General features: G+C 54.5%; 1 protein-coding gene across 4 annotated transcripts in view; it reads right to left on the bottom strand.

Annotated features, from left to right (window-relative positions):
• Positions 1-854: 854 nt before the first annotated feature.
• SH2B3 (SH2B adaptor protein 3) overlaps positions 855-24,181 on the bottom strand; it is a 95,131-nt gene continuing 71,804 nt past the window's right edge. For all 4 annotated transcript variants that reach the window (XM_037878355.2, XM_043530028.1, XM_037878357.2 and 1 more), the window contains exons 3-8: positions 20,992-21,093; positions 18,856-18,947; positions 14,253-14,347; positions 11,028-11,242; positions 10,030-10,201; positions 855-6,456 (exon numbers count right to left, since the gene is read on the bottom strand). In XM_037878355.2, coding sequence (XP_037734283.1) covers positions 6,152-6,456; positions 10,030-10,201; positions 11,028-11,242; positions 14,253-14,347; positions 18,856-18,947; positions 20,992-21,093 — 981 coding nt within the window. In that variant the 3' untranslated portion in view covers positions 855-6,151. The remainder of the gene's footprint in view (positions 6,457-10,029; positions 10,202-11,027; positions 11,243-14,252; positions 14,348-18,855; positions 18,948-20,991; positions 21,094-24,181) is intronic.

Raw genomic sequence — 24,181 nt, 5'->3', positions numbered from 1 at the left:
GCAACTTACCTGCAATATCACAGCTAACTACAAGATGGAACAGATTGTTTAGCATAAGTAGTTAACATATTTCAAGGGACCATTCGAGGCGATGTGGCCTGTTAACACCCCTCCACTTATAGGGAAGAAAGGAAGGGAGAAGAAGTAGCTGGGGGATTGTTAGTGGGTTACAGATTGTTGTAATAAGCCATTGTCTCTTTTCAGTCCATTTCTCTTTTCAGTCTGATTTTTAGTGCCTAGCAAAGATATGAATTTAAGCTCCCAGGCTCGTCTTTAGAAAGTGTTGTGCAGGTTTCCTTTGAGAATGAAGACTGATAGGTCAGATACAGAGTGATGGTTTTGTGAAAAGTTTTCACCCACAGGAGCTGTGATGTTTTTCGTCTTTTATCATTTTCCTGTGTGAGTTCATTCAGGAGTGTAATGATTGTCTGGTTTCAGCCACATAGTTGTTGTTGGGGCATTTAGTGCACTGGATGAGGTATGCTCAAAAGCTTGTCTCTAGAGACTCGCAAATCTGCAGATATCCATTTTATATCTGCAGCTATCTGTGGACCATGTTGACGGATCGGATGCAGATACAAACTGTGTATCCACGCAGGGCTCTATTTGTCTGGCTCACCAACAGAAGTTGGTTCTATAAAAAGAAAAAAAATATATGACCTCGCCCACCTTGGCGCTCTCATATCCTGGGACCAACATGGCTACAACACCACCATACATTCATGTAACTTTCATTTCTAAAAGTGGGGAGGGAGGGCTCTTGTACTCTAGCAGCTATTAGTCCAATATCTGGCAAGTCAATGAGAGCTTCTGGAGAAAATTAGGCTAAAAGTATTAATATTAGAACAAACAGATTCTAAAAACAATTTATTTAAGAGCTGATTTGAACATTATAGCAAAATCGCATTATTCAAGAATAAGTTACTTGTACAGTACATACAGAAACAATACATAGAAAATCTACTATACAAGAATTCTTCTGTGCCATTGAAAAGTACAGCTTTGAAATAAATGCACTTTATTCCAACAAAACCCTTGTTGGCCTTAATTTTGCCTATGGGATAAAAAGGCAGTGAACAATAGAATGCACTCTCAACTCCTACGCTGTGGGCATATGCTGGCTAAGATAACATCCTGTTCTCATACAACAAGCTCTTACGTTGAAATATGGAATATTGTACTCAAACTTGTCAGTCAAGACTGAAAGGCTTTATATGCATGGTACAGTAAAACCACATTGGCTCTAAACTGACAGTTTTCTGTGGTCCAAGGAATATCAACAGTTAATCAATATTGTGTCACTGTGGCACAGACTAGGCTGCCTTAATTCTTTGATGATGTTGGCTTGATGCTTCCTCTGCTGGACCTGGACCTTTTCCTCAAAGCTTTGCTGTGGAAGGCAGCCTTGAAGCAAAAGGATCAGTGAGGTTGCTGTCGGTGTTCTAGGATGCTGGGTTAGCCTTTCCCTGTTGGGTTAGCCCATTCAGAGGGCTAGACCACAACGGTGGTACTTCATATTGATAACACGTCTCCTGCACAGCCTGTCTACCAAGAGGACATGCAAGAGTTGCCTGTAGGCAGTGCCTGTTTGTCAGCAAATAGCAAGTAAGGCCTTTCATAAGAATAAGGGGGTGTAGAGTTGGGGGCGGGAGGGAGGGCTTGGTTTCTGTTTTGGCATAGCCGGTAGTTACCTGCTACACCAGGCTTCTGTCCGGCAATAGGCGTAGCAAGGTGAGGCACTACATACTGTTATGTCTTCACTGGGGAATGCAGCTCTAAATTGCTGCTCTGAAATTAGAAACATTTCACTAGCCCAGCCACCTGTTGCTGCTGGGGAAGAACAGAAATGCTGGTCTTCTTTCCGGTGCCAGCCCTTAGACAAGCTGTTTTCAATCAGCCAGCCTCAAAGGTAAGACTTTGGAACCAATCAGATTTTAATTTTGTGTGCCCCTTCTCTGGACCCTGAGACTCGAGCAGGGGCTGAGAACTTAGGCCAAAGCAGGCAGCTTGCTGGCCGTGTTCCCCAGTATCCGGTAGTTCCGGAGACAAGGCAACTGTGCTCGGCTGCTAAGGTGAGAAATGCAGAAGTTCAGTGTCCCCCTTTGCCTCTTTATTGAAAGCAGCTGTCTTGAAAACACTTCATAAATGTGGATAATTCCTTGGCCTACAAGCCGTTATTAATGTGCTTTTAAATATAAAAAAATCTTACAATAAAAGTCTACGTTGAAACATGCCACACACCTTCGCTAGTTACTCGGCAAAAAGGTCTTGGAGAAGTCCGCAAAATTACTTTGAAGTCACTTATATTTCAAGGGCTTAAGGTTGCGTCCCCATGTTTCTACTAGACGAGCATTGTGTGTACTGAGTTAGTTATGAAATAGTCCTGGCAGTACAGAAGAGGAAGGGAAACTAAGTCCGACTTGGAAATGTATCACAAGCCAACTACTTTCTAGCAAGGATGGATTTCTGAGAAGGTCAGCCTCCCATGACTTGGGAAAACAGATTGAAGAACTGACCCTGCAATTACTGTATAATTGGTTTTAGGACCCTAACACCAAAGTGAGGGATTGATGAGAGGCTCTGTTGGAGTAACAGAGGGAAGGACTGGAAGAATATTTGCCCAGTTAGGGAAAGTAGACCTTTGGCTGGAGAAGGAAAGGAATGAGATGGATACAACACTGCGGGGGAAGGCTGTTGATTCCAGGCAGGCTGGAGGTGGTGAACAGACTGTTGTTTGTTAGCTTTCGGTGTACAGTTCCTCAGATTCCATACACAGTCCCCTTCAGCAGTGAACTGGAGTGCTCTGCCAGCCTTTCATTCTGGATTATCAGGCTTCTTTCTAGCTTTGGCTAACTTGACAGTGAAAGTCCAGAAGGAAACAACTGCAATTTTAGTGTATAATCAGAGCAACTTTCCAACTAGGTACCAGGAGAAGGAACTTATAGTCACATGTGCTTGGATTTGTTCACACAGGAGCATTGAATGAATGACCACGAACTTGGTGTATATTGTATTAAATAAGAAAAGCAAGTTCCATTTAGTCCATAAAGAAGGCCCTGGCAAGTAAACGAACACCAAATGTGTGTGCGTTTGGTTGCTGTCACTTAAACAGTAAGACTTAGGCCAAAAACCCCAACTCAGAAACGGTGGGGAGGGGTCGGATAGGAGGCGGCGGCTGGGCCATGCCTGGCTGCTTGGGGAGACACAGCCTCCCCTAACTGGCCCTCCGTACAGTTTTGGAAACCTGATGTGGCCCTCAGGCTATGGCAGGGGCGGGCAAACTTTTTGGCCTATCACTTTGGGCTTGGGAAATACCTTGCCTAGGAGAAGTCCTCCGACAAAAGTGGGGGAACAGAGATTGATGGGAGCTTCAGCAGCTTCTTTGCAAAGCTGGGATGAAGTTGAGACTGTCTTGGTTTTCCTGTCCCTTGCAGTGCATTAGAAATGTGTTTGGGGAGGATAAGGGCACTGGTCACTTGCATTCCATTTTTTAAAAATTGACTGCAGAAATCCTGGCCCCAGTTATGTATATAATTCTATGGCCTGAATTTTTTTTAAGGGCCTTTCCACAAAAGGAGAGACTGACTTGACAAAGTGTGGCCAAATGCACACAAGTGATCTAGAGGGAACAGCATCTTTTGCCAACTTCCAAGTTACAGTAATTGTAAGACTAGTACTGGATGTACAAAATTCAGACACTACAATGGCTTTTCAAGTTGAATGTCTTTCTTTTTTTAAACATTGCTCCCTTAAGCCACATTCCAGAAAGTCTCTTCTACCATACAGCCCCTTCTGGTGTGGCCCAACTCTGGCGTAGCTGAGATGCTTTACCTTGGGAAACTGGTTGGGTCTAGTGATGATTTTACTAATAAACTAGAAGGTACAAAAATTCTTAATTACAAACACACAAAGTTCGTGGGTTAAAGGTTGAATTTTCAAATGCACCTAAGTGAATTAAGGGCATACATTTCTGTTGACTTGCAGATGGGCCTGAGCTCAAGGTATTTAGGAGCTTTTGAAAAACCTCACCTTAATCTTTAACTAATGTGAGAAGAAGAAATTGCCTCCGTGTACCATAAATTAAGGGGAGTGACATGAAAGTATATAAATGTGACTTGGTTTGAATGGTAGAAGCTGATTGCTGAGACATTTTTTTTTAATAGCAAATTAGTCCCCTCCATATTTGATGATACTCAGTTGCTTTGTATGAGCTTTGGTGGACAGATGCAGGTAGCTGAAGCTTTCTGATGCCAATTTGGAATTTGGGGTGGAAGTGTGTGTCTTCCCATTTAAGTACAGTAGCAAGCACAATGCAGTGGATTCTTTTTATATATAACGAGGTGGGGCATTAACACAGCTGTGCTTTTCTTGTGTACGCTGCATGGTGATGTCTCGCTGGTGAACTTTTTTTTTTTTGAGTGTAGAGAGGAATGGGACTGATCATTTAAATGGCTCTCATCTCATAGGATTCTTTACTTCCTCAGTAGCAACATACTGGTGTTGGATTGATTTATTAGCTCGTACCTTGTAAGAGCATTGGATCTCCAGCTGTATTCTGGGGAGCACTGAGTGGTTACATAATGCTGGCTCGCCTCACTTCTGCTGCTGGTTAAACGTTACCTTCCTTCTCCAGCTAAGCAATTGCTGTCCTTTCCCTCCACAGGGATGTTATGGGAAGGAGGTGGCCTGCCTGATCCCGAATGAACACGAAGGCATCTCATCCACATTAAGTGTCAGACCCTCCGGGGGGGGGGACAGCTGAGAAACTTTTCTCTGTTCTATAGGGGTTAGTGAAATTACCTATTTATTGTGAATCTATAAATCTCATAACATACAGCTCTGCACAGACCCCTGTCTCTCGGTAAAGAAGCACAAAGGCAAATATGTCACACCTCCTCCTGTAACTGTAATTCTAACTGAGGAAATGCCAAAGTCTAACCCTAGTCACAATAAGGTATGAGGATAAGAAGGTTCATTAGTGCACCCCCCCTTTTGGGTAACTGTTACAATGAAGGGGCTCATGTTGCTTCTCCAAAAATAGCAAAAGCACTGTCAAAAACCCAACAGTCAGTGATTTTCCTGAGACCTACAGGTGAGGGGGATACTGGGGAGAAAAGGTTATACCCACTCTGGCTAGAAAACCATGACACACAGGGAAGTCGTATTTGCATAGCTTGACTTAACCCTCTTTAAATACTAGATCATATTTTGTTTTTTTTTTTAAAATGCAAGCAATGGTGGCTGTTTGTCAACACCCCTCCTAATTTGAAGAACCAACCTGAGGTAACATATTTGGAAACAAAACTTTTGCTTAACTTCAGACTTGTGCCTAAAAGATTTCCACAGCTGAAAGGAAGTTTTACTCCAAGGCTGTGCCAAGATGTCAGTCTTCTCTTTCGTCCTCTGATCAGTTACGTTAAGCCTCTATTAATAGGAGGAAGTTAGTGTTCACTTTTTAATCGTGGCTAATAGATGTGAGCATTTCTTTTGCCCATAGCTGTAGCAGTGACTTCAACGGCTCAATTGTTCTTTTAAAAATGCAAACATGATTGAAGTTAAAGCCTGTACTCTCCATATCCAAAAGTAACGAACCCACTCTTACCTTAGCACTAAGGCTACTGCTCGGTTAGAAATAGGGAATTATGACTTGCGCAACTGCAGCACCTTCCTTGGCCATCAGGAAGTGATTTTTCGTTGTTTCTGCACAGCACAGATCAGTAACTTGTCGCAAAGAACGTCAAATCCAGTTTTGTCCAATTCTGTGGCTGTAATGGACCATTCCAGTTTCTTTTCTGGGCTGAGTCACATCAAAAAGGGCAGTGAAGACCAAAAGCAACTGTGACATGTCTCTGTACCAATGACTAAGTGCAGATAGTAGCCTAAAGGGCAGAGAGCCTGACAGGTTAACAGGAATGACGTGTAAACAGTAATAAGAAAGCTTTAATATGTAAAACAGGCCCTTTAACAGGCCTAATAGAGGGATAACACCCATACTGGAGTGAACAATTTATATCTCTTACCCCTTCCCTTACCAAAAAAATAAATCCCTAATTACATTCTTCTCATAGGGTTCCCAAAATCTATAGCAGAAGTTCTCTAACAGGGCTCCATGCCAAAGTGCGTGGTTTGCACACCCCCCCACCCCATCTTGTCAGAGGGGCGTGTATTGATTGTCAATAGCCCGAATGTGGCCCCTGCCAGGGGAATCCAGCTCGTAGTCAGAGTCCCGCTGTCGGCTGGCATGCGTGATGGCCGCATTGCTGTCCCGGAGGCTGTTGGCCAGCTCTTCTGGAGAGGGCACTAGATGGAAGATCTGTTCTGGCTGAGAACTGTGGTGAATGTCATCTGTCATGTGTAGCCGGGGGCAGCTGGAGGGACTGATGCGGGTACGGCTGAGTTCGGAGCTCCAATTAGGGACGGAGAACGGGAGCAAGATGGTGTTATTTGAGCCCAAACCTACAGGGAGAGGGGAGAAATCCAAGCTTTAGATAACTGGCCAGGGTACGTGCAGGATCCAAAGAGAAACCTAAGCCATGTTGGGTAAGTTTCCCCGGCTCTGTGCCTTAAGCCTTCTCCTGTGTCCTTCCTAAGCACCTAGCCCTTGGTCCTGCATGGACCCTGGCCAGTTATCTAATAGTGGGGGAGGGGCAGCACTAAGGCACACAGAACTGGAGGTGGTCTGTGGTCGCTATTGTTCTCCTGTCCAACCTCTCCCTGCTCAGGGCAGCTCCTATTCCCCCTGTTGGCCAAGGTACACAGTGCTGCTGTATACTGAAGAGCTGGCTGCTGACGCAGAGTGGGGAAAGCTCTCCTTCGACGGGGCGGGCAAACATCTCCTTGGTGCAATTTACAGAGGGGCGGGTGCTTCCCCCTAAAGCATCCATGCCACCAAAAGGGGCCTGGGCAGCTCCTGCTCCGCTGCTCAGCCCATGGTGCGGGGCAGAGGCGTTGAAGCCTGGGGGTGGCCTTGCGTTGCTGCGCTCCACCTCGGGTGACCCGTCCCACGCAAAGGGTTTGGTCAGAACTCCTGAACAGCCTGTTCTGAATCAGATCTCTGTGAGCCGCCCCTGTGGTCAGTGGTTAGGGCAGCTTCTCTTTTAGAAAGAGGAAACACACAGGCTGACTTTCAAACCTTTTGTATCGGCAGAGGCACTTCCTGCTCTGAAGGCAGGTTCCCAGCCCTGTGCCCTTGCTGCCCCAAAGAGCCAGTGCGATCATGGGCCTAACAGGCTGTTGCTATTCGCTACTGCTGCATTGCAGGAGGGAACTGGACTTATTTAGTCTGCAGAAGAAAAGAGCGAGGGGGGATCTGATAGCAGCCTTCGACTAGCTGAAAGGGGGCTCTAAAGAGGATGGAGCTCAGCTGTTCTCAGTGGTGGCAGATGACCGACCAAGGAGCAGTGGTCTCAAGTTGCAGTGGGGGAGGTCTAGGTTCGATATTAGGAAAAACTATTTCACTCGGAGGGTGGTGAAGCACCAGAATGGGTTACCTAGGGAGGTGGTGGAATCTCCATCCTCAAAGGCTTTTAAGGCCCAGGTTGACAAAGTCCTGGCTGGGATGATTTAGTTGGTCCTGAAGTCTCTTCCAACCCCCCCATCTTCTATGCGTCTCCCTCCTCTTGCTACCCCTTCAGTGACTAGCTACCAGCACCAGCTCCAGGAATGCTCTTCTCAGCAGCTCATGAGAGTCTGAACATTATTTAGGCAGCGGCAGCTTTGCTCATGTTTGATGGTAGAGCCCATAGCCACCCAAGGGAGGGAGTGAACTCTTCAGGGGAGAGCGCCCTCTAACAGCCTCGAACCTACTATTTTCAGCAAGCCTCTTGGAGCCTAGCCCACACTCCTCCCCCTACCTCTTGAGGCCTGAACTACCTCCTGCTTCAGTTCAGTTCAATCAACTCTTTCCCTGCAAATTAGTATTCCCTTTACCAGAGCCACAGGCTCCAGCGTATGCAAGGTCTTTGCTCATTGAAGTTGGCTTCACACCACATCATGGTAAAGAGCAAAGGGGTCAATTGTTCTCCATGTCTACGGAAGACAGAACAAGAGGTAACCGGCTTAGGCACGAGGAAAAGCTTTCTACCTATAAAGTACTGGAGCAGGTTACTGGGGTGACTGTGGGATCCCCCTCACTGGCAGCTTTTAAGAACAGGCTGGACAAACACCTGTCAGGGAGGGTCTAGGGTTAGGTAGTCCTGCCTCAACACAGGGGGTTGGACTCAATCTCTCGAGATCCCTTCCAGCCCATTCCTGTGACTCTAGGGGGAAGCTAGGCTCTTAAGATTTCAGCCACACCCTGTTACCTGACCATGCTTTTGGTGGTTTTAAAATGTACCAGAAGAGGATGTGAGTTCAGGACACAGCACTAAACTGAGTTCCTACTCCTTTCATGGCAGCGAGCAGTACTGCTCCCGCCCTGCCCCTGCTCATCTGACTCTCCAGCTCTTGATCATAAGGCAACTGAATGAAAGTGCTGGGGGCTCTTTGGAGTTCTGTTTTATCCAGTCGAAAACCCTTGGAACATGCCTCTCTAACCACCTGGGAGGTCACAAGACAGCACTCCAGACTTGGTCAGGACCGCAGCCTACCCCCCTCCCCTGAACCACGGGGAGGAAGTTAGCTAGAGCCACCCGCTTTGAACTGTGCTCAGGGGAACTCTTAAAAGCCGAGCTATTGTGCTGCCGTACCTGCCCTGGGGGCGAAGAGGGCTGTGCAAGCTTGTCTGGCTGCCCTTTGGCCTGGGGCCCGCTGCAGGCTGCACGCAGAGGCAGGCCATTAACTGCATTTCCTCCATAAACTGAGCGCCAAAAGCTTAAATAACCCAGCATGTAATTAGTCCATTGTGACCACGTAACGTGGAGAAATGAAAAGCTCTGCCCCTCCTCTAAACGCCACCTTGCCCTTCTCAAAGGGGCGGGGAGGGAGAGGTAAAAGCATCTTTCACACGTTGCTGTAAGTTAAGCAAGGGCAGAAGCAGCCAGCAGAGCTAGACGCTGCACCTGGAACCTGATGTGCCTACGTTCAAGCCTGTGCTGAATGGCTTCTGTGATTGCAGAGCCCAGCGGGGTAACCCCCAGTGCAGCAGGAGGCTGGTTCTGGAAGCCCGCTTGCTTGGCCTGGCCACGTGTCACACCAGAGAGGTGGGGGAGAAAGTGGGTGGTTTGCACAGATTTTTGCCCCTGTAGCCGCCCGATGGCCCAGGCTCTTAGCACAAAGAGGAAAAGCACTGCTGATCCCCAGCAGTGCGTGTAACGCAAGGGTTGACAGAGAGGCTCCTGGAAAGGGCTCTACCATTACACCAGTTATTTTTTATCCCAAGTGTCAATCAGCTCCTGCCAGAATCTCCTCCCTCCCGGGGAAGTGTGGCCAGCACTGCACCCGTATGACAATAGCAAGCAGCTGGGTGTTGCCGGGCAGCGTCCCACCTCCCGAACGCTGGGTGAAAGGGAGGGGAGGGGCAGGATAGGCCTGGGGGCTAGTTTAGTTGAGCAAACCGTACACCAAGCCCACATCCCTGGCCAAAGGGGGCCAGGAGCCACCTTTGACACCTGCAAGCCAGTCGCTGAGCACCTGGCTGCCAGCTCTTTCCAGCCAGGACAGGGTCTGCTGAGGCACAAAGATACAGCCGGGGGGGAGTGTCAGCCTGATAATTATGGGTGATGCTGAACTCTAACCCCGTGGTATTACCGTGGCCTCGGGTGGGCTCCAGCAGCTACTCTAATTAATTAAGCCAAGGGCTAATGCTTTGGCTCAGTTAACAGAACGGATGCATTGAGCAGTGTTGGCTGGTTGGAACATGGGTGAGGCCAGCCAGCCTTGGGGGGCTCGCAGAGAGGAGGGGCTGGCAGCCTCTCAAAGCAGGGGGCGCAGCAGCTGCCCCAGGAGCGACTGCCAACTGCAGCTGAGCCCGGAGCCAGGGATATATGGGAGTTGGGGGGGAGCTGCTCTCCAGTGGGGCGATGGAGGTGGGGAGAGAGACAAACTTTCCCCCCTGGGCCGTGCACAGGTAACCCCTCCTCCCCCTCGTACCTTGGGACGACGCGATGACCACCACATAGCTGGAGAGCTTGACGTCGCAGGCCGCGCCGCACTCCAGGGGGATGGGGCACCGCTGGAAGTGGTGCAGCATGTCCAGGATGGAAGGGAAGCGCAGGTGCTGTACGCGGCACTGCCCCCGCTCGGTCAGTGAGAGCCGCAGGTGCTGCGAGGGAGATGGGCGGGTTACAAAGCTGCTGGCTTGGCTTGCCGGGGGGAGAGAGAGAGAGCGGCAGCGAGCTGGGGCCAGAGGTTGGTGGCTGGCTGGGCAATGGCAGCAGAACTGAGCCCCCCTCTGTGGCACCGGGAGCAGGTCCCTTGAACCCAACACAACCGGTTTGCAACCCCTGGGTTGACTTTGCCCGGCAGAGACGGGTTCTTTCCTTCCCTCACCCCAAGGCACGAGTCGGACCAGCCTGGCCTGCGTCAGGTTACATCCTGGGCTGCGAGGGGTGGGATTGTCTCCTGCCCCGAGGGGATGGCGGAGCCGGAGCAGCCATCTTTCCCCAGGGGCTCTGAGCCAGCACCTCGCGGGGAAGGTTTCCGCAGGCGGGTCTATGGCGGGAGACGGGCCAAGGACCCAGTCTTGTGCTCAGAGCCTTCCGCAAGGCATACGGGCCTCCAAAGGCCGAACACTGGAGCTCAGGGGAGGCCTGAAAAGTGCCCTGCCTCTGGCTCTTGGCTCTCAGCCCTCAGAGCATGGGCCCCGGGGTGGCGGGGGGAGTCGGACACATCCAAGGTAGGACAGCCCAAAGCCGAGCAGGAGCCTCCACCCAGGGTGCTTTAGAAACAAGGCTGCCCAAATCACCACTGGTGCCACTTTCTGGTCAGTAGGGAGAGGGGGCTGACTGCGCTGGGGGGGGGGGGGGGGTTCAGTCCCCTTGCTGAATGGTAGTCGTCTGTGTGTAGAGGGTCAGCTGTCTGTCAAGTCGACCAGAGGGAGGAAGCCCTGAGCAGAAAGCAGGGCTGGCACCGCCCCACCCCACCCCTACCTTCGCTCTTCCTTGGAAATTGAAGGTGAGGACGTATTCGCCCCTGCGGGTTTCGCTCTGGCGAACGAGGAAAACCCCGTGGCCTTCCAGCCCCTGCAGCTGCACGAGCTGGGCGGCTTTGACGCGCGAAATGGGGCCGTGGAACCAGGGGTAGGACGAGAGGAACTGGTCGGTTTTCTGGCAGGACGGCTCTGGCTGCCCACAGTGCATAGCGCCTGGGGAGGGAGAACAGCATTAGCGCCATGGCCGCGGGGACGGGCCCGGCGGGAGAAACGCTACAACTCCACCGGCCAACCCCTGAGCAGGGCTGGGGGGCTCTGGGAAAGCGGAACCCTTGGCTACAGCCCAAGTGGGCACAGCTTGACCATTCCCTGGTGGGCCGCATCCCCCCCTGCCCCGTGGGAGCAGCGTCTTGAAATCCCCATTCAGCAGAGCAGGGCTCCTGCTCTCTGGCAAGCACCTGGCACAGCTTGGGCAGGACTTGGTGCCAATAAACCATCCCGAGGGCGTCAAACAGCAACAGCCCAACTGGTGCCAATGCAAACATGAGGGGATCTCTCTGGCGCAAGGCCCAGGACCGCCCGACGCCTCGTCCCCCTCATCCTACCAGAGCCATATCCTTGCTTAGCTACTGTCTCTCACCATTACTGTGCGTCACGTGCCTTAGTGAGAGAAACCGCCGACACCCCCGCCCCCCACCCTGCCATGCCGTGCAACAGGCTCCCCCAGCACGGTTTGGCTTTGAATCAGTCCCTGGCCACTTCTGCTTTTAGCCAGAGCCTGATTTACTCCAGGTCCTTCGCCTTGCGGTACCGGCCTTCGCCAGCAGCACAGTGGGAGCTGCGTGACACTGAAACACAGCGTTCAGCCTATCAGTGAAACCCTTGTTTCCTGTCAGCTCAACCTGAGAGCCAGGCAACCCGAGTTCCTCTTTCCAGAAAACACAGGCACCAGCCGGACGTTTCAGGGTCGGAGCAGGAGAGAATCTCAAGCTCTCCCTCCGCTCTGCCCGCACCTCCCAAAGCAGCTGCCATCATGGTTCACATTTAATCTCTTGGCTGGAAAGAAGGCAAGAGCGGCGTGCTAATCGGCCCCTCTCGGCTTAGGAGAGGAGACCGCCGCTGGCTCGGTGTTGTGAAGCAGCTTTGTGTGTGAGCGGCTGATAAGCGGTTTCTTGGCAGAGGGTTGGGAGCACGTGTCTTGCAGTGACAGGTGAGCAGAGCGGGAAACTCTCAGAATCCTGCTCTGCAGGGGTCCGAGGGCGCTCAGCTCCCTCCCAGATCCAGGGGCGTTTTAAGGGGCTGAGTCCTTCGCAGGATCAAGCCCCAGATCAGCAGTTCTACCTGCCCCACTAGCTGTGTAATTCTTCTCTAGGCTAGTGCTCCAATTGCTCCCCCGGGCTGGTTATGCCTCATTCGCTCCCCAACCGGCGACCTTGGCTAGTTTCCTGGGGCTTCTTGCTGGGCTTCAGCACCAGCTCTCTCAGGCAGGAGCCCCCTCCACCCAGACCCACCTGAGACACTCCCTGGGTGACTGGCACTAGACACCCCTGTAAGTGATGCCCCCTGGAGCCGTTCACTCCAGCAGTGACACATGGCAGGAGCCCCAGGACTGCTGCAGGCTGGTAAAGGTCCAGCCGCTCCCTGTCTGCTCCATTAGCCCTTGGCAAGGCGTTGCCAGGTCTGCTGGGGCGGAGGAGGTTGGGGGTTTGTAGCAGTGCACGAACTGGGGCCTTTCAAACTCTAATGAGACCGTCCAGCCCTATAACTGCTGCACTTGGAGTTACTCCTAGGGGATTAAGCGGTTCGGGGCTCACTGAGCCTTTGACTTAGCGAGAACTCCATTTGGGGTGCTAACAGGCTGGACAGGGGGAACCAGAGCCCCCAGCACAGATCAGCCACCCCAGAGAAAGCTCGGCCCAACAACTGAACAGTTACCTTCACCAGCCCCCGGGAGCCTGCTGCTGCTTGGGGCCGAGCGCCCACCAAGAGGCTCCAGGGCCAGCTCGGCCCTGCTGCGGCTGGGAGAGGGTCAGGGGGCCTGGCTTCCAGCAATGCTTAGGGCATGTTTAAATACCCCAGCCGGTAGGCGGTCACTGGCACGGTACCAGCTGGGGCTGTCCTTTACACGGGAGCATTGATTTGTAGGGCTTACGGCCAGAAGGCACTTTGCTGATCATGGAGCCTGAGTTCCTGTGTAACAGGCCAGAGAGCTTCACCACCCATTCCTGCAGCAGACCCTGAACACCTGGCGAGCTAAAGCATTGGCACTAGGCTACCTCTAGTTACTCTGTGATTAGAGACCAAGTCTGAGCCCCCCAATCCAGCACGTTTAACCCAAAGTGGGGTCAGATCCTGCTTCCCTGCACCCTCCGAATGCACTGATGGCTGGGGATGAATTCAGGAGTTTCGTGCATGGTGGAAAAGCAGCATTCAGCCCAACACTGGCCCATTTCCATAGGCTCCCGCCCTGCTGTGTTTTTTGCGGTTGCCTCCGTGTTTGGCTCTGGCCTGGGACTCAGCAGATCTCGGTTCTATTCCCACTGAGCTGCCAGGTGACCTGAGTGAGTCGCTTCCCTGCTGTGTGCCTGTTTCCCTCCCCCTCCTTGCATGGCCTGTGTCTCTCGATTGCAAGCGGCTCAGGGCAGGGACTGTCTCACGCTGTGTTTATGCAGCACCTAGCACCCAGGGGTGCTGATTTTTGGCTGGGTGCTATAATAATGCAAATAATTAATCATCCTAATCGTCGTCAATATCAGCATGGTTTGGGGAAGGGTGTCTTCTGAGGTGCCACCCCACCTGCAAGGGGGCATAACGGCAGACCTCTGTAAACACGGGCTTTACACAAAATGCATTCGCATGCTGGCAGCAAGACAAGTAAACTAAGGGCTGTTTGGAGCACAGAGGACATGGCCAAAGAGGTTAAAATGACTGTAAAGCTCAAGTGCATTGCGGGTCTACACCGATTTGGTCAGCACGAGACGGGAGCAGCGGATGGAGCTCTGGGACAGGACCCATCGTTCCGGGTTCTGTTCCCTGTGAGATCACTGGGTCGGCAGGGGCCCTCGGGCAAGCCACCGAGGACCCGATTTGCAGAAATGCTGAGCACCCACAACTGGTGCTGGGCTCCCCTACCCCACAGGCCCCTTATCCCGCCGGCACTCAGCGCCCTCGGGGGTAAGGCCGGCTCCCTTTGTGTTGGGACTCTCCCATGCAGGGCACTCACCTTGGGTAAGGGAGTCAGTGCTGCCAGTGGCAGGAGTGGACGTCACAGTGTCAGAGTGCTGGCCTGAGAGCAGCTCTACATCGGCTCCCCCGGACCTGCCAGGAAGACACAGGAAGGATGTCACGGCTTCCGCCGCCGAACCCAGGTGGAGAACCGGCTGCTCCGCTCGGCAAAGCACCAGGGTGAACAGGAGAAACACAGCTCCCTTTGTGCAAACGTGCCAGGCAGAGACACTGCCTGGAAGGGAACGTGACAGCTCAGCCGCTGCCCAGAATTCAGGGCTCGTGAGGACACAAAATGCTGGGAAATTCCAAGTGGTTTTTATGAATTAAAAAAAAAAAAAAGAAAGAAATCCAGTGGAAACAAGTTTCTAAACGCTACGGCGCTGCAGCACAACGGGGTCCTAGTGCAGGCGCGTTCCCAAAGCCATCCTGAGCAACACCCCCAACCGGCTGCAGGGCCTGGGCCATCAGCCAGCTGGCCCAAAGGAAACACACCGCAGAGCTGCAACCCCCCTGCTAGAGTCGCAGGCCTCATGAGTAATACAGGATGGAGAGAGAGAGAGAGATCTGTGATTTTAATTGCGCGCACACACACACGCTGGCCCTACAGAAATGATGGAAATGTCCTCTGACTGTGGGCAGGTCACAGCCCCGCTTTCTGCCTCAATTTCCCCATCTGTCTACCACCTGTGTGAAGGGCCTTCAGGCGGTAGATGGGGATGCTCAGGGGAGGAGAGGAAGGACGGTGTCATTCGTCTCACTGGAGTACCTTACTGGGAGGGAGCTGCCTGGCCAGCCAGGGCCGAGTATACTGCCAGCCTGCAGAACAGTGGAGAAATACAGCGCTGAGCTCCTTGGGGCTAACGAGACACGGCTGCCAGCCCTGGAGCTGCCCCGGGGGCCACTCAATGCACTGGAGCAACCTGGGAGGCACCTTTGGCTTGCAGCAGATGCTGCGTTCAGCCCCCGCCCTTTCCCTGTGTTTGAGGTGGGGGCAGGTTTCCCTGTGGGACTCAGCTCCCTCCTCGGGTGCAGCTGTGAACTCGCGGGCCGGGGCCGGGGCGAGCACCCAGCACGATGGGGCCCTGCTCCTCTGGCACAGCTGCGATGCAAACAGGAACCGGAGGAAAAGGGCACATGCTGTCCTGGAAGTGCATCAAGTATCCCCAAAACACATGGGGGCGGGGAGAAGACCTCAGGGACCCCTGCAATGGTTCTGGGCCCTGGAAGAACTACTCGAGCTGCCCCTGCCCAGACCCCACCATAGGGGGTGGTTACAGCCCCTCCCCGACTCCCCCGTATCAGGGACCATCCCCACGTGCAGCAGACTGCACAGCAACCCCCCTCTCCCTGGCCCAGACAGCCCCCACCACTGCCCCAGCAGCAGATGGCACTGGGGCGGGGGCAGACTTCTACCCAGCAACTGCACCTAGATCTATGAGCCCCACGGTCCCCCAGGTGCCTAGCCTGGACCCCCAGGCTGTCAGGGGCTGTGAGGCCAGCCTGAGGGCGCTGACATCGCTGGGGCTGATGCTCCTGGCGCAGTCAGGACCGAGGTTCTGACAGGCGCTAGGCCCTCGGGGGCGAGGGGTGGGGATCAGGGGCCAAGGGCTGAAGCAATCCACGGGGCGTCAGTTGGGCCGGAGTCAAAGCGAGGCGCGCAGGAAGCAGGCCTGAAGTCATGGGAACAAGGAGCAGGGCAGGGACCGGGGGAGCAGAGCGCTCCGTAAATCACAACAGGACTTGGCCCTGACATGCCGCAGGGTATTTCAATAACAGGAAGCGCCTCGCTTGCAGGACCGGGCGATAGCCGGGCCTGCAGGCCAGCCGGGGCTTCCTCCCCAGGGGGCGGCACTACCCCCTTGCTGCGCCAGCCCAGTGCCCCTCAGAGCCAGGGCCCCCTTCGCCCCTGGCTTTCCAAGCAGGGATTTGGGAATCACGCCAGCCGGCCCCTTCCGGGCGCTCTGGGAACACAGGCTGACAGCTCCCCCTCACGAGCCAGGGAACCACAGTCCAAGGCCCAGAGACCGAGCTCACGGAGCGCGGCAGCACAACCCAGCCTTCGGGGCTCCCTCCGATTCCTTCCAGCTCACTCAGGGCTAGGGCCAAATTACTCCCCAGTATAGTTCCCGAGCCCATGTGAGTTACAGCAGGGATGCGTCTGGCCCAGCATGGCTGAGCTGACTTGCCGCTAGCCCAAGGGAGCCTGGCCATCACCCGGAGAGCCCAATTCCCACCCAGCAGGTGGGCAGGGGGTCAGGACGGGGCAAAGCCCACGCCCCTGTCCTCAGTCAGCAGCAAGGCCCAGCCTGGTGGGACCCACAGGGGTGAACACGGCCTGGGAAACCGTCAGTTCCACCTCCCTGGCAGAGCAGGGCTGGCGCCGGCCCAGGCAGCCTGAGGTGTGAGGGCGTCCCTGGCAGGAGCAGAGCCACGTGCCCGCGGGAGGAAGAGCCTATGAGAGGAGATGGCGCTCAGGGGCTCCTGCGAGGCGGGACAGGAGAGCAGCCCAGCTGGGAGGTGTGATGCTCCGGGCAGCAGCTTGTGCCGATGCAGCCCTGCTTGCGGGGCCCCAGCTAGCCGGCCCTTCACCTCCCTCCCTGGAAGCACCTGCAGCACATGCCCCATGGCCCCACTTGCAGAGCTCTCCGGGCGGTGCAGGCTGGTGCCAGTGGGCACAGGGACCTGCCGTCTGCCCAGGGAAGGGAGCCACTTGCTCTGCCCTGCCCTCACTGCCATCCCAGCAGCAGCACGCAGGGGGTGGGGAACGCCAGTCCCCACCCAGCCTTACAATCCAGCCAGCCTGGCTCCTGGCAGGTGTTCAGAACATCTGGCTCTGGCCACTTGTTAGGAGGGCTGGCTGCCAAGAAAGTCTTGGCTGGCACTTGGGGGAATCCCCGCCCACCCGGGGGCAGGCTCCGAGCCGCAGTTGCAGAGGAGGCTCCGGGGGCAGGGGGCGTTTCCATTTGCAATGCAGACCAACCAGGGGATCCTCAGCTGGCGGGGGGTGGGGGAGTCGGGGGGGGGCTGCCTGCAGTGCTTTAAATGCTCCCCCAGGCAGCTGGGGGCTCAGGCATGGGCACTAACTCTATGACAGGCATTTACGGCGGCACTGGCCAGCTGTATTTCCATATTAGTGCCTGAGCCAGGTGGCTCTGCCAAGTATGCCAACGTCCTCGTCTCTGCCACCGGCGGGGGCTTCGCGCCAGGGTGCTGGATCCCGAGGACCCCGCCCTCTGTGGGCACTGATCCTTTGCTCACTTGGCTACCAGTCACATGCGCTCACAGCTGCCACTGGGCCTTTCCTCTTGGCAGAGGGCTGGTTGCAGACAGCCATGAAAACATCATGGTTCTTGCACAGACTTCCTGCTCCTCCTTCTGCAGCTGCTCTGCGGCTTGACCTCTGCAGGACCGGCCCAGTGCTGGGGCAGGGACTGTTTCCAGGACCCTGCCCAGCTCTGTGGGAGTTCAGGGCTCTGCAGTGCATGGTGGGTAGGAGCAGGTTCCATGGCTACCTCGCTCCCTGGATCTCCTGCCTATTGCCCACACCGAGGGGCAACCAATGCCACCTTCCTTTCCTGGAAGACGCTCATTCGCTATCAGCTAGTGGTACTGTGGGCTGGATTTCAGCCAGTTGCCCGGCAGCTCTGGCTCCCACCCCAGCCCCATGAGCAAGTTCCCCCTGCCCGTTGTGCTGGATTTGAAATCCGACATTTGCAGCAGAGAGAGGGCAGGGGGCAAGTGGCCGGGGAAGAACATGGGCAAGTCTCCCGGCAAGCTGCATGGCACCAGCCTAGTCTCACCTGCCTTCCCTGGCTGCAGGAGGCTGGAGAAGCCAGGCCAGCCACGCTGCATCCTCGCAAAGGGCCTGGGACTGTGGCTTGTAGCACCTGTGTCTTGATGCAGCTTCTTCCTGGAGCCAAGATCTGGGCACATGGAGCCCTGGGGCCTGGCAAAACTGTTGGCAGACTGGCCTGGAGAGGCTCACTTGCCCAGCTTGGCTTTGCCAGCCACGGCTGCAGGCTCTGCCAGTGACTCCCCTGCAGCCCTCGCTCAGGGTGGCTGGAAATCCCAGCCCAGAGACTCCCCTTCTCCCCGGGCCCCGCATGGCTCAGGCAGGGGGACAGCTCTGCCCGGTCCAATCCAGGGCCTGAGCCCCTTCTCTTCCCTCGGACTCCAAGGGGAGCCAAAGGCCCAGAGCACCCAACAGGACTGGGCCCTACATGGGCAATGTTTTCAGGAGCTCAGCTGACCTGCCCCCTGCATTCGAAGGGGCTCAAAGCCGCCCAGTCACCAAGAAGCTAAGAGAGCCAAAGGTCGGTGTCCTGAGGCCCCGGGGGTGGAGTTTGGACCCAGGGGAGGGTAACAAGGGGCAGCTCCTCCACAATCTGGCCTGGGCATTCCTTCAGCTCTGCGTGGGGAACGTGTGCACAGACGATGCCCGCTGGAGTCTCAGGCTGAGGCCCAGCCCCCGGGGAGGGAATCGCACCCATCGAGTGTAAGTGTCAAGAGCCGGCTGTTCCCAGTGTCACATGAACTAGGGGTCAACCAGCTGCTGCCAAAATAAGCACCCGAGTAACTGGCCCTAGCTCGGTCCTTACCCTCGGGTCATACATTCTTTGATTTCGGCTGTCCAGGAACTCAGCTGCTGCTCGTCGCCAGCCTCAAATACAACGTCTGTGCAGTTATTCACCTAGACAGGAGAGAAGGGGAGTGTTGGACGGACTCCTTGTGGCATGAAAACACAGCTATCCTGTCCTGCCCGACAGGACCTAGCCCACAGGAGCGGGGATTTCCGCTTGGATCCTGAGAACCAGCTACAGTATCACTTCCTTTGCAGGCTCTCCCACCAGCCCCTGGGAGTTCCCTCTCTGTTCTTCCCTCTGGCTCTCTGCTTCCCTTGCTGGGCAGCCGTCTCCAGTGGAAATGATTCACAGCCTCTGCAGCGGAAAGGAAGGGGAGGAAGGAAACTCTTGTGGGGAAGGCTCTGGCCCCAGGGCGGGGAGATCTGGGCCACTTAACTTCCTAGAGGAACTTGGCCACTTATGGCCTCATATTCCACCTGCCCCGCACTGGGCCGGTCAGAATCTTGTCCCTGAAGTCAGGGAACTGGAGAGTAAATCCTGCACCATGGCCCCTGGAGCCAGCGGTTCTCAAACTGCAGTGGCCCCCAGACTCCCAGCTGGCTCTGCGACTTGTACCAACTGCTTTTGTGGGCATAGGACAGGATGTGCCAGCCCCCGGAGAGAGAGGACTGCTCGGGGAGAAGGAGGCCAGGCAGCAGAGTGGCACCAGGAGCATAGCAGATGAGAGGGGGAGATGTGTGCTTTGCATAGGGCAACCCCAGCACAGACAGGGGCCAGAAGCCCATCTTAACTCCCCAGTGTGGCTGTCACATCTCTGGGAGCCTTGGTCCCCAGTCTAAGGATGGGAAACCTCTACCAGAAGAACAGGGGCAACTAGGTGTCCACGGCGGCATGGGCGCAGCTCAGGGGCCTGGCAGATGTGCCTAGAGGAGAGGATACACGTGACAGACTGTTCTCCCAGCTCTGGGATCGGCAGCAGGCAGAGAAGGGGACGACAGTCTGGGGAGGGGCTGGCGCCAGCTCGGTCGTCCCCTCTTGGGGAAGGAATGGGCAAGCCCTGCTGTGAAGAATCTGGTCACGGAAGCCTCTACAGAGCAGCAATGAGGGCAGGCATCAAAGAGGGGGTGACAGACGGCAAATCAGCTCCTGCAAGCCCCCAGCCTGGGTAGCATCTACCGTCCTTCTGCTGGTCTCCAGGGGGCCAGATCCCAGCCCAGTGCATTGTCCACACAGAGAAGTACTCTGCATCTAACGAGCATGACTGCGAGCTGAGAGGAAGCTACCAGGGAGGGCAGCGGCCTGAAGGAAACACCCAGTCCAAGCCAGCAGCACCCACTCCCCCCCACACCCTCGCAGGCAGAAGAGGAACTGAAATTTGGCATCAGAGCTCCAGCAGACATGTGCTGTGAGAGGAGAAGGAAGCCCCAGAGCCTGTGATGTGCCCTGAGGCAGCTGCTGAGCTGGTGCAAGGAGGCTGCTCGCCCAGGCAGGAGCCCAGATCAGCTCCATCTGCACACTCGGCCTGCAGGCCCTGGGGCTGTTTGAACAGCACCTCCGGGCCCCATTTGGAACGTGACGAGGCCGCGTGTCCTGTACACGCCCCGGAGCTGTCTCTAGTGACAGGGCCTCTGGGCTCCCCACCCCAGCTCAGGAGCCTCTGCCGGGCCCCTCAGCGCTAGCAGGAACAGAGCTGCGGATGCGGCAGGGCTCTGTCAGCGGGCACCGCTGGATGACAAGCGGCAGGCACTGGCTGGCACAGCACAGGCGTGAGCCCTGTAAAGTGCCCCTGCTGCCCCAACGGCTGGTAACTACTGGCCTGTTTAAACTCAGATCGCTGACAGGGGCAGAGAAAGAGACACAGGTGGAGCGTAACAAAGGGCCACTCCTAACTCACGCACCTGAACTCCCAGAGCTGCTCCGAGTGCTCCGGTAACCCTGCCGGGAGAGGGCTCAATCCTGACCGAGAGCGGTCACGTGTTGGGCCGGCCCTGGAGTTTCACAGAGCATTTGCTCCCTGCTGCAGGGCTCTGTCCGGGGCTCAGAGACAGGCAGGAGAGCTCTCTCTCCCCACATCCCAGGGGTCACTGCCTATAGAACCCTAGTGCCGGTCCTCACAGGCCTTCATAAGGGCAGGGAAGATGCGGGCCCTACCTTGAGTACAAAGGTGTTCATGTTGTCTGGCATCTCGAGGCGGGTGCATCTCCGGATCTCTTGGACAGCAGAGCAGGCCATGAGCAGCTTGGGTTTGGAGCACTGGAGAGAGAAGGGAGAGAGAAAGAGATCGCTGAGCGTGCGTAACCAGAACCCTGGCATCAGGAATGACACGGAGCCCACCGGGAGACGCTTAAGATTGGGCCTCATCCTTTGTGATGCTGAGCACCCTCAACTCCCACTGCCCGGCATGGGAACGGAGGGTGCCCACACGTGGCAAGAGGTGTGCTGCAGGGAAAGCACCAAGACCTGCTCCTAGCAGGGGGGGAGGGGAAAATCACAGACTTTGGCTCTCTGCTGACCTGGCTGAATTGATACTCGCAACCTTGTGGTGAAAGGCTCTGGGTCCTGCTTCCTATCTCCAGGGCCATCCAGCATATCGCCCAGCAGAGAAGTACGCTGTGTGCCAAGATAGTAATATTCTATGGAAAAAGGTTAAGCTAGTAAACAGTTCTCATCTGCTCCGCAGCCGTGCATCTTGGCTGCTGTTCGTGACCCCTGCTGGAGCCCAATTTGGCTTCAGTTAAATGAGACAAACTTCAGAACAACTTCTGAGGCAGCCCCTGGCATTGCATTTTAACCTCTACTGTCCAGATCTGCAGAAACACAAACCAGTCCTTTGTGCTTAAGCAAATAATTGGCACAAGCTACCAAAACAAGGCAGCGGCTCTGCAAGGAATCACAATCAATATATTGCACAACATCTGGCCCCAGCACCCTCCTCTCAGACACGCGGTGCAGTCAGCTTCCTTGCAATCTCCTAATGGGATAAAAACAACAGACACCAACCGGCCTGAAGGCAGCTGATCTCTAACACATGAGCTGTGCTCTTCCTCCTAAACTTGCAAATCTGGGCTCCTTGCTTTACCCAGAGAAGCGCTTCAGAGCCTCATTGTTTACCCCTTTCAAGATTGACATGTGCAAGCAATTGCTTTTTAATCAACAATAACTATGGGAAAGTACTGCAAAAGTAAACTACATTACCGCATGATATGGTTCCCAGATGCAGGCTAAGTTTCCTCCCACAAGTCAGGGCTGCCAACTTGCATGGCCCTGCTGCCATGCATTCTCTAGGCCTTCCAACCTTGGTCGTTCTTGGCGAACTAAACGATCAGCTTGATTTTCAAATCCCTATTTATAGGCCAGACTGCACAGAGCGCGAGTGGAAAAGGCACCAACATTTCCAGGCCTGTTCTCAATTAGGCCTTTTGTTGTAGTCTGAAACACCGCAGTTTTGATGCCGCAAATCAGGACCCAGTGCTCATCCAGCATGAAAGGTTCGCATGCCTCCTGATACCCCTGGGCAGAATTCTGCAAACAGCTGTCAAAAACAGAAATTATCTGTGGCGGGACTTCAGTGGAGTTACACCAGGGGAACGCTGGGCCTGTGGACTTGAAAATCTGACATGGGATGCAGCTCTTTAAGCTTAAAAGGCATGATCAAGATTTGCCAAAGTGGTTAGTGATGTGGGATGCCCAACCTTAAAGGGGCCTGCTTTTCTGGGCATGGATGATCAGTGTTACAAGCGTGCTCTCTGTTGGTGTACATGTCAAGAGTTAGTTAACAGATAAGGTGCCAGTAGAAAATACACAGTGTCACATGGGTCTGCTACGATGAGAATGCCGTTGTTCCCTGCAAATGGCTCCCTCTGGGCAGCTCTTTCCATCTGCTCTAAAGATGGGGTTGGACGCACTGGGAGGCCCCTTTAAGATGCCTGGGGTTGGGCACCCAAACTCAGTAACCACTTTGTAAAATCTTGACCCGTATGTTTTTCAACCCCCCCGCTCCCCATTTTGTTATCCAAGTGACTAATTACGCAGGAGAGGATTAAAACTCCATGAATCCTCAACAGCAGAGTTTACTTTTCACTGTGCTTGTTGTTTGTTTAAACCCAGATTTGGCCCCAGACAAAGAGACTGGAGAAGAACTCGGGCCATCCACTTAGCACAACGAGAAGACTCTCAGCCAGTTCCTCTCTGGCAAGAATTCCCACAACCAGCATCAGCAGCACATCCTCATATTTTCCTATTCCCAGACATCTAACGAGAAAGTGCCTGGGTCCGATCTATCCTGGCAGCCTTGGATACATTCCTGACTCTCGCGTGGGCTGCTGCACTGGCCTCAAACTGAAACATCTGTCAGAGGACACCGAAAATCCCGGAAGGTGTAAAAAGGATCCTGGGAACTGCTGCTGGGCTGGGCTGCTCAGCTGTGGTTTAAAAGAACCAGCACTTCTTCCCTCTCCCCAGTAGAAATTCCCCCAAGCCCCAGGCTCTGGGCACCCTTTAAATCCTAGTTATACCTACAGAGGTGTATATAAAATCTCCCCACTGTATTTTCCACTGCATGCATCCGATGAAGTGAGCTGTAGCTCACGAAAGCTTATGCTCTAATGAATTTGTTAGTCTCTAAGGTGCCACAAGTCCTCCTTTTCTTTTTAGTTATACCTATAGGTTTTATGGGGTGCTCAAGGCTTTTGTTGGCCCGGTCCAGGGAGGGGAATTCCACCCTCTGAAAGCTACGCAGAGTGCACCGGACTCGTTTAAATAGGCAGAGTAAGCTGGTGGAAGGAGCCAGTCAACCTGACTTCAGTAAAAGCGCAGGGGCCCAGACAGCCCCGCTGCAGGAACATCATTGGTCAACCCTCAGAAAGGGGAGGGACCAGAGGGAAGGAGGCCAACTAGTCAGGTGGGGTAAATCAAACAGGGGTAAGAAAGGGGAAGTGCCAGTCTGTTGGAAATCCTGGGATGGTGGGTGGTCTCCCAAAGCAACAAAAGGCCTGTCCCCGCTGACGAGGGAGAGCCACAGGGGTCTCTTCAGAGCAGGTACTGCCCGGGCAATGGCAAGGCAAACAGCCCCCACCCTGTCCCACCATCACCTGCCCCGTTCCAGCCTTTGCTTCCAGCAAGGGGGACAGTTAATACTAACTCTGGAGGTGGTTTCTGTGCTGTGGACACCCATCCACTAAAACCCCTCATGCTTCATGGCATGAGCCAGCCACTGTGAGGGGTCAGGAAGGAACTTTCCCTAGGGGCAGGGCACGCCCTACATGGCAGCTAGGGGGATTATCTGCACCTTCCTCTGAAGCAGCCTTGTCAGACAGGATGCTGGACGAGGGCTGAAGGAGCA

This window comes from Chelonia mydas, chromosome 15 (genome assembly GCF_015237465.2).
Source record: "Chelonia mydas isolate rCheMyd1 chromosome 15, rCheMyd1.pri.v2, whole genome shotgun sequence".
Taxonomy (NCBI): Eukaryota; Metazoa; Chordata; order Testudines; family Cheloniidae; genus Chelonia; species Chelonia mydas.
Note: the sequence above shows the minus strand (reverse complement) of the source record. Positions and strands in the feature narration are given on the sequence as shown.